The sequence below is a fragment of the Lactuca saligna genome, chromosome 9, assembly GCF_052625555.1.
Source record: "Lactuca saligna cultivar CGN05327 chromosome 9, ASM5262555v1, whole genome shotgun sequence".
NCBI lineage: Eukaryota > Viridiplantae > Streptophyta > Magnoliopsida > Asterales > Asteraceae > Lactuca > Lactuca saligna.
The window spans coordinates 192,960,270-192,970,107 of record NC_136425.1 but is presented as its reverse complement, the minus strand read 5'-3'; the positions used below and the strand labels follow the sequence as shown (position 1 = coordinate 192,970,107).

The 9,838-nt window shown below is 37.2% G+C and overlaps 1 protein-coding gene and 1 pseudogene across 1 annotated transcript; both read right to left on the bottom strand.

Moving 5' to 3' along the window:
* Positions 1–4,903: 4,903 nt before the first annotated feature.
* On the bottom strand, positions 4,904–7,014 carry LOC145014384 (pentatricopeptide repeat-containing protein At3g62890 pseudogene; annotated as a pseudogene).
* Positions 7,015–7,543: 529 nt separating this feature from the next.
* Positions 7,544–9,595, bottom strand: LOC145015342 (putative protein phosphatase 2C 59). The gene is made up of 3 exons (XM_078973806.1): positions 9,459–9,595; positions 9,324–9,371; positions 7,544–8,676 (listed from the first exon to the last, which is right to left on the bottom strand). Exon 3 carries the CDS (start codon positions 8,652–8,654, stop codon positions 7,764–7,766), a length of 891 nt encoding a protein of 296 aa, XP_078829932.1. The 5' UTR covers positions 8,655–8,676; positions 9,324–9,371; positions 9,459–9,595; the 3' UTR covers positions 7,544–7,763.
* Positions 9,596–9,838: the final 243 nt, after the last annotated feature.

Genomic DNA, 9,838 nt, shown 5'->3' with positions numbered 1-9,838 from the left:
TCAATCTTCCTCCGCCTGGCATTGGTCTACAACTCAGCCAATATCCAATAAGACGAGTTCGCCACGAACTCTCGAATGTCTCTCCTAAATATGTTCAAATACCGACTCACACGTGCCTCCTAAGTGGACACGTGCTCAGGACAGAACAACTCCCTCTTGTGGAACACCCTTGTAATCTTAGTCATTGACTCTATCTTCTGCTTGAGAGATAGAAACTCATGTTCCAAATGTTCCCTCTCCACCGGGGGAACATACTCATCTCAGAACAACTATGTGAACCTCTCCCATGTCACTGCAACATAGTCTACAGGAGTAAAAGTGGTAGTTACAAACTTCCACTAGTCCTTCGCTCCCAAGCAAAGCTGCTTCAGCACAAACCGAACTCTCAAGTGATCTGGGCATGAACACGTATAAAAGCACCCCTCAATTTCAGAGATCCATCTCATGGAAGCAATCAGATCCTATGTCCCATAAAACGTCGGTGGCTTCGTGTTGCTGAACTCCCGAAACAACAACGAGTCACCTCCATGTGGCCTAACAACAACTACCGCTACGGTGGCAACAGCAGCAGCAGCCTCAGTAACAGTGGCATATCGTTCGTCAAATGTCTCAATCATTGTGGTCTTAATAGACCTAAACATCTGTGGTATCGCCTTTCGAATGGCTGCAGCCACCTCCTCCGCAATGATCCTGTGAATCTCCTCATTACTGGTCCCACTGCTCCCGAGGTTGTGGCGTGTAACCACCATGATGTCTCTGAAACACAACATGAAAATCATCATAGACTAGCTCGAGTATACTCACACTCGATTACCTATCCTTACATGCTCCTTGGCATCCTAATGATTCTTACTTGGGTTGCATACATATCCGGTGCTTTCAGTAGTACATGCTCAATACTACCTTCCACACCAACCTATAGTCACCCCAAGTCCTCCTCTTAGGATCCCAATTCACAAGTACTCTATCTCTCACGAATAAGAGACTTCTCTCTCGGTAGACCCATCATATGCTCATCTAGGTATCTCTCCTAGATTATCCCTTGACTCAGAAGTCCGTCTAAGTAATTCCTGCTAGATACTCCTACTCAACATATACTCAAGGCAAATAACAGATAGCAGCAACTCCTAGGCTAAGGCATCACAAATCAGGAAACTCTAGCCATAAATATGAAATACCTAGCCTATCCTCTAGCATGCATCCCTAATATCTCATGAATATCTCATAACACAAATAAGTAAGGGTATTTTGGGAAATCACCATTCAGGCTCTGGCTGATTGTACACACTGCTCCAACTCGTTTTCTTTTAAAATGCTTTCTCATTTTAGAAAAATCATTTCTTTTGAAAAAAATTCTGAAATCCTCAGTTTGAGTCCAAACACACCCGAATGTACATCTGAATTCTTTAAACTAAGGCTCTAATACCAACTTGTAACACCGTAAATTTTCAAACAAAATTTTCATTTTAAAATCACATAAATCTCATTAACACATTTCACAAAATCTATAGAATGTAAAATTATCAAACACATGTCCATAATTGTTTAAATAAAATCCAGGATCCTTAAAACATAACCCCGTCTCGTGTGTACAATCAAGTTAGCGCCTTCCCGTGATACTGAGAAGTACATGAAACACATAACACATAACACGGTAAACATGAAGCTTAGTGAGTTCCCCAAAATGTCACACACATCTCATTAGCCTCTCATGGCTATACTCAAATAAGACCCTCCCGTCAATGTGTCTCGGTGGAACCCTCCGGTCCCACAATTCGGGTGGACCCTCCGGTCTTAACTCAGTAAGCTCAGAATAATACATAGCATAAATCACAAAGACATAATGCAGGATATCACAATACTCGATATAAGCACACAAGACCCTTCAGTCACACAAAGATTACCATACGAGGTAAGTATAGTGAGAAAACTCACCTCGTAAGCAAGTAAATAAACCTTGTACACGAATCACCGATCTAGCCTCCGCTTAACACATATGATCACTATCTCTAATTAACACTTAAATCATAACTCTAAATAAACCAAGCTATTTTCTTTCTTTAACTCCTAGGATGGGTAAAATACCATTTTACCCCTCCACGGTCCCCATAATCCATATCTTGACCAATCCCTAAAGTAAACATAAGTCAACACTTAAGTCAACAATCCATGTTGGCCTGACTCGTTGAGTGCATCTATATGACTCGTCGAGTCCTCTCGTTTCTTCAGAAATGTCACGAAAATACAACTTAACTCATCAAGTTGTCTCATCAACTCGCATTTACTCATGTCCAGACTCATTGGGGAAAAACCCTAGCCGACTCGTCGAGTTAGCTCACTGACTCGACGAGTCCCTTCAGTCTATGTTCTCATTCAGACGTTTTAAGGCAGAGTTACAACCCCAAACTCTAGATCTAGCCTCCCAAGACTGAGATATCATATAAAGCTACAAGCTTTACGTCCATGCATGGCACTTAGGGCTTGAAATGCCAAAACAAGTTCCATTTATGGTCCTAAGCAATAAAACTCTCCTCTAGCTTGATAAAGCTTGGACCTTTGGGCTTAAGGGACCTCACAAGGTCCAGATCTGAAGTCTCAATCTATTAGCAAGCTCAAATCACTCAAAGTCTCAAGGAGATATGGATTAAGCCCTAAAAGATTCCTAGCAACGAGATCTAATCAATATGATGAGCAAGGTGGTGACTTTTACCTTCCAACAGAAGCTAAGGGTGGATGAACACCGGATCCAACAGTCCCTCATCGTTCCTTGCTTTAATACTCTTCTCTTCTCTTCCAATATTATACTAAAATGCCCAAAGCTTAGCTCTCTTTCTCTCTTAGCTCAATATAGACGATTAGGGGTTCATACAGGGGAGTAAAGGTGGCTGATGAGGTGTAAATGAGGGCTTAAGGTCCTTTAAATAGGACCCAACCTTGGAGAATTAGGGTTTCCTCTCACAACGTCAACTCGTCAAGTTGGTCCCTCCGACTCGTCAAGTTGGTCGTAAAACCCACGTGGTCACATCCGTCTCTACTCGACGAGTTAGGGCATCCAGCTCGTCGAGTTGCTCAATCAACTCATAAATTAATATATAAATATTATACCTGGGAGTCGGGATGTTACAAGCTCTGAGCGTTACCTAAGCTTTTTGTCACATCCCGATTGGTCGTGAGTGAATGAGTAGATTGTGGGGGATATTCGTCCCTCACGGAGGGAAACGAACTGCCACCCCGGTGTTAAACTGCATTGGCCAAGACTGGGCTGGCCAAAGTCCGAATGATATAACGTCTCGTTTATGATGTCCGTTACATTTAATGGGATCATTTATGGTAACATTAACACATAATGTAAACATTAAATATTTTTAATGCCTACTTCATCTCAAAGTTAACAAAATATATTTTATTATATCTCAAATTTGACAATATTGTTTTATAATATTTTATTATTTTAATTTATGTAACAAAAAAATCATAACAAATGTTTTTAGTTATAGAAAAAACAAACTATTTATTATTATATTCATTTTATGGAGAAAAATATATATTACCTTAAATAATATATGTGTGCTTAATTATAGTGTTGATATACACATTTAATATAATAAGTATTTTACCTATACAATAATAGAGATGTTAATTAGTAGAATTGATTAATTTTTTATTAACAAAAAATTGAAAATACCACATAATGACATGTTAAATTTAAGTAATTCAAAATTTTCACATGATAAGATACATGACAAAAACCATAAAAAAATGACAAGCGACAAAAATATTTTCATTTATTAGATTGGATTTTAGTTAAAAAAAACCCTTTATATCTTTGAAAACATACAAAAATACCCCCCAACAAAAGAAAATAATGGAATCACCAATGAACTCACGAAACATTTTAACATCATCAAAACTCATATTATTAAAAGTGGGAGATAGAAATATATTTGCTACCAGTCAAAATCTAAATTCAAAGAAAAAAAATGAAATAAATAAATAATAAACTGTCTTGTTTATGGGGGAACATATGCTTGATGAGGTCCATGGGTGGGCTCAAAAGTCTTGATGGAGATTGTTGTTTAAGTGGTAAGTGGTAACATTGATTCTCTAGTTTATACCCTAGTGAGCAGTGAAGGTAACATTGATTAGTTTAGAACTTCGTATTTTTTTTGGTTAGAATTTATGAAATTTTGTATTTTTTATTTGTTGATGCAACTCAATTTGTTTGACACACTAAGTAACATACCTATTAAAACAATTTTACTACATAATAACCATGTTTTATTGTCGTTAGTCTCATGGTCCAAGTTGTGAGCTTAATGGTTTAGGTGCCACATTTCTTATGGAATGTTGAGGGTTCAAAACCTAACACATTCGAAATATTTAAAATGCTTCACGTTTTAGCCACACCTTATTGGTCTTGAGACGCATGAAGTGTGAGTCTTGAGGTGCATGCAATGTGTAGATCGTCTAGTGGTCTTGAGACGCATGAAGTGTGAGTCTTGAGGTGCATGCAATGTGTAGATCGTCTAGATGATTAAGGTTTACCATTTTATTATGAACAATTTGTAAGATCTGTATAATATACAAAATAAGAAATATATTGAATTATTGAAAGTGAAGTGTCTATTTATCATTTAAATTTAAACAAATAAGCAAAGAAAATAATTTGGCTTCAATTCAGGAATTTTAAAATTAGAATAAATTTGTATTAATGAAATTGATATTAATTTATTATTATATTTATTACAATTATTACATTTAAACTATATGAAATCTATTAAAATAGAAAAAATCCATAAAATGACACGTAGAAAAAAAAAAAAAAATTATAAAATAAGATGTGACAAAATTAATGAGTATCTTACATGTGACAAAAAGATTTATTTATTAGAGTAGAGAAGTGTTAAAACACCAAACCACTCTCAAGATGGCTTACCAGTGATCATTTGATATGAAACACACTCTAAAATGAAGTTGACATGGGTTCGAATCTCACATACAATTATAAGTTAGTCAACAACAATCATACAATTATAAGTTAGTCAACAACAATCAGTCCCCTAAAAATTGTTGTAAGAATCTCTCTACCAATAATCTTGGCAAGAACATTCACCTCTCTTAAAATGATGAAACCTACTTCCATCCCTCACCACAATCTCCCTCTCAAACACTTTCGATATAACTTTCGTTATCTCATGACAATCTCCACAAACCCTTAAATTCTTCACTATCCGAATGCATTTTCCACTCCCAATTACCAACAAACCAAATGCAATTGCTAACCTCTCACTATGCTCTTTAATTACATTGATCTTTTCTTCCTCTTCTAAATCATGCAAAACTTGTACAACATTAGGCAAATAACCAGCCTCTAAAACCCTAGTGTTTATCCTATCAAGCATTTTGTAAATCTCCATACTCATATCATGTTCTCTATCTCCCGCAACAAATTGATGGATTTTTCCATGTGCTTCTATCAAACTCCATCCAGGAATCTTTTTACTATTTCGACCATTTATCATACCCCGTGTTCTTACAACTTCTTCCCATTTATACGACTTTGCATAAATTTCAGATAATTGTACATAATTCCCATAGTGATTTGGGTCTAATTGGATTAACTTTTTACCAATTTCTTCACCAAGTTTTATTAATCCATGTGTTCTACAAGCTCCAAGAATTGTTACCCACAAAACAGGGTCCGGTGGGATTGACATCTTTTCAACTAATTCAATGGCTTCAAGTACTAAACCTTTACGACTTAAAAGATCAACCATGCACCCGTAATGCTCCATTTCAGGGACAATGTTGTACTTTTCCATCATTAGTTTGAAATAATGGCAACCTTTGTCGACTAATCCTGCTTTACTACATGCACTTAATACTCCTATGAAGGTCACATTGACAGGTGTAAGTCCTTTGGTTAAAAACTTTTCAAAAAGATCAATGGCTTCCATGGCTAGTCCATGTATGGCTAATCCACATATCATGACATTCCATGATGAAAGATCTTTTATTGGCATTTTGTTGAACAAGTTTCTAGCTTTCTCGATGTACCCACATTTAGCATACATGTCAATGAGGCCAGTCTGAATGTGAATTGTCATTGGGAAATTTAATGAATCTATAGTTGAATGAATCATTCTACCTTTTTCAATCAACCCCAATTGAGCGCATGCTGAAAGAACCATCACCAGAATGGATTCGTTAGGTGACAATTGAAGATCCATCATTCTTTTGAAAGAGTCTAATGCTTGTTCTAAGTATCCATTCTGCACGTAACCTGTTATCAATGAGCTCCATGATATAACGTCTCTCTCAGGCGTTTCATCGAACATCTTCTCTACATTGTCTATCTGTCCAGCCTTTGCATACCCTGCTATCATTACGTTCCATGTAACAAGATCTCGACAGGCTGGGCTCTCATCAAACAAATCTTTCGCGTGTTTAGTCTCATGAGAAGTGAAATACAAATGAATCAGTGCGTTTCTAATATACACGTTAACAAAAAACCCAAGCTTTATGACATGAGCTTGGATCTGAGTTCCTTCGATAATTCCCATAAACTTACTACAAGCTTGAAATAAAAAGGGAAAGGTATAGTTGTTAGGCTGAAAATGCGCATTTTTACGCATGAAGGAGTAAAGGGAGAGAGCTTGGTGAGGGGATTCGCTCTTGGCGAAGCATCGGATTAGGTTATTGACTGCAAAAAGAGACGGATTTTGTGTTGAATTGAGAATCGAAAGAGAATACTGAAATGGGGTTGATTGCGACTGAGCTAAAGCGGCAAGGAGTTGGCCTGTGAAATGGCTGTCGCCGTCATACCCGGCGGTGATGAGGCGGGCATGGAGTTGTTTAATTTGGTGGAGGGAAAGGTTAGTTGGGAGTGATAAATAATGCAAAGTGGAAGTTATAGGCGTTGGAAATTGTTTGAAGAGGGAAATCGGCGATTTTAGTATGCCAATGGACATTAAAGAAGAGAAACTTGAAACAGATTTCTCCCTAGAAGATGTAGTGCAATATATATATATATATATATATATATATATATATATATATATATATATATATATATATATATATATATATATTATTATATTGGGTTATGGGTTGTTCATATGTCTCGGTTAGATCGATTAGAATAAAGGCTATGCTTGATATAGTCAGACGTTGACTTTAGATTGTCAAATTTTAATCAATCAGAACTATTAAACTATAGACATTTTTTTTCATTTATAGATAGCTAATGTATTAAATAAAATTACAAAACAAGTTTTTATCTATAGCCACCAACCAACTTGCCGACTCACCAAACTCCTCTATAAATAAATAAAAAAACGTCACATTTAATAAATAAGGCTCTTATGAACTAAAATAAAGTAACTGAAAGCCAACAAGTAATAAAATATAATATCATTTGTCTGAGTATGCAATCATCGATCATCAATAATTGAAACATCACAACGTAATATTCATAAAGATTAAAGATTTCAAATCTCACATAACTTGCATAAATATAGTCGTACATTCAACAGTACACAAATTAGAGTCAAAACGTACTTTGCACACTTTGAAATTACATAAATAGACATATAAAATAAACAGTACTTATACATTTATTACTTTTCCGACTCACACCTTAAAGAAAAGAAGAAAAAAAGAACTTAAAAACAACACAAAACACAGTCGAAAGTTGAAACACTAGAAACATAAAACACCAAATCTATAAATTAAACCCAAAGAGATCTATCTCATCTCTCTTTCTATGTTCTCTCAGAAGTCGAACACCCACCATGATTATTATTATTATCCAAAAAACGAACCACAACTATCGTAATATTATCAGCACTACCCCTCTGTGAAGCCTCCATCATCAACCTATTTGCTGCCTCTTCAGGGCTCTCAATCGGTTTCACCATAGCCACAGCTTCATCATTTGTCACAACATCCCAAAGTCCATCACTCGCCAAAATCAAAAACTCAAGCGAATTGTCAACTTTCTCCTCTTGAATCTCCGGATCCGCCACCACGTATTGTTTTAAGAGTTTATCACCAAACGCCCGCGACACTGCGAGCACCCCACCCACCCGCCATGTCCCCGCCCACATAACGAACCCGCCCGCATCCTCGATGCGCTGGCGTTCGTCGGTTTGGTCGGGCTTGTGGTCCCGAGAAACCGCAAACGCCTTCCCGCCGCGGGAAATAACCGCGCGGGAATCGCCCACGTTGGCGACCAGTAACCGGTCGCCAACGAGGATGGCCGTGGACGCGGTGGACCCCGCGTCACGGTTCTGGTTGTTTTCGGATTTGAGAAACTCGGTATCCGTGTGGGAGTAGGCTTCTGCTATGGCGGCTTTGGTGTCGGAGATGAATTTCGGGTGTTTGATTAGGTTGGTGAAGAGGTGTTGTTTCACGTATTCTGCCGCCCGTGCGCCGCCGTGGCCGTCGAAGACGCCGAAAAGACCGACGGTTTCGCCGTCAACGCCGTCGATTCTTGCCTCGTAGAAATCTTCCATGGATGAGCGCTTTCCGGGTGAGCTGGCGAATCCGTAGCTGAATTTTGAGTCTTGGCTTAGACCGCCGCCACTCACCGGTGACTCGCCGTTGGGTTGACCCGCGATGGCGGATGATACGGATGAATTGAGGTATCCCATGTTGAGTTTCAAATCAAATTTCCTACAAAAGTGATGCAAAATAAAATCGAGTTAATATATTTATGTAGTTTCTGCTATTCTTTCAGGAACCCGAAACTAGTCTACTATGTCCTAAAAGCATATAAATCAAATACAAGGAAAGTGTCCAGAGAAAGCTCAATCCACACTGAAACTGAAACTCATAAACTATAAAAAATTGAGTATTTCTGCAAGTATTTCCGATCCCCAAATTGGTAGTGAATTCAATAGGAACAACCGAAAGAAAATGAATTCTACAACGAATGATCTAAAATTTGACCTTGAAATTGGATCAAACGCTAAGAATATAAACCAAAAAGATGTTAAGATCAAACCGCGTATTATCTTTGCATTTCTGGAAAAACAGGATATAAAATCATAAGTCAACCAAAGGGCATCTTATGATTAATTTTTATATTTTGAAAAAAAGGAGTATCTAAGATTGATGATGAAACATGAAAATGATAAACACGATTTGGATCAAAATTTTGACTCTTGGTCAAAATTAGGTTTTTGGATGTATTCAAGATAATTAAAGCTCCTCGTAACAACATATCGACAACGATACGACAGATTTTGTTTCTATAAACCGACTTAGTATGCAAATTCAACGAACGGGCTTAAGATTACGGATAAAACTTCAGAAATTACCAATTCTGAGATCACGCAACTTCGTTCGTTGATTAATCAAGAGTGAATCTGACAAAAAAAAAGATCGGAAATTTATAAGATCAGAATCAAAAACAATAAGAACAATATATGTATATATAGATAGAAATTTCTCACCTGGTAGCACCAAACGCGGTTGAGATCTGATCCCAAACAATCGAGGTGAAGATGATTGATTAGATTCAAGAAGATCCAAGAAATATCTCTGGAGCTAGGTCAAAAAGTTGACATTTTGACTTTGCATTCGCTCGTCTTCTCATAAACGGGGCACCAATCCAAGATCCACTATATACTCTCAAATGAACATTTGGCCCCTTCATCTTCAACAATTGTTTCGATTAGACCTTGTAGTTTTCATAAATTTTAAATAAACATAATGACTATGTTTTCTTTTCATCGTTACAATTTAATTGTGTGCATGGAAGTTTACCGAACTATAAAAATATTTCTTGAAGCATCTTGCCGGTATTCGGCGAAAATCCTAGAGGTCTTGATGG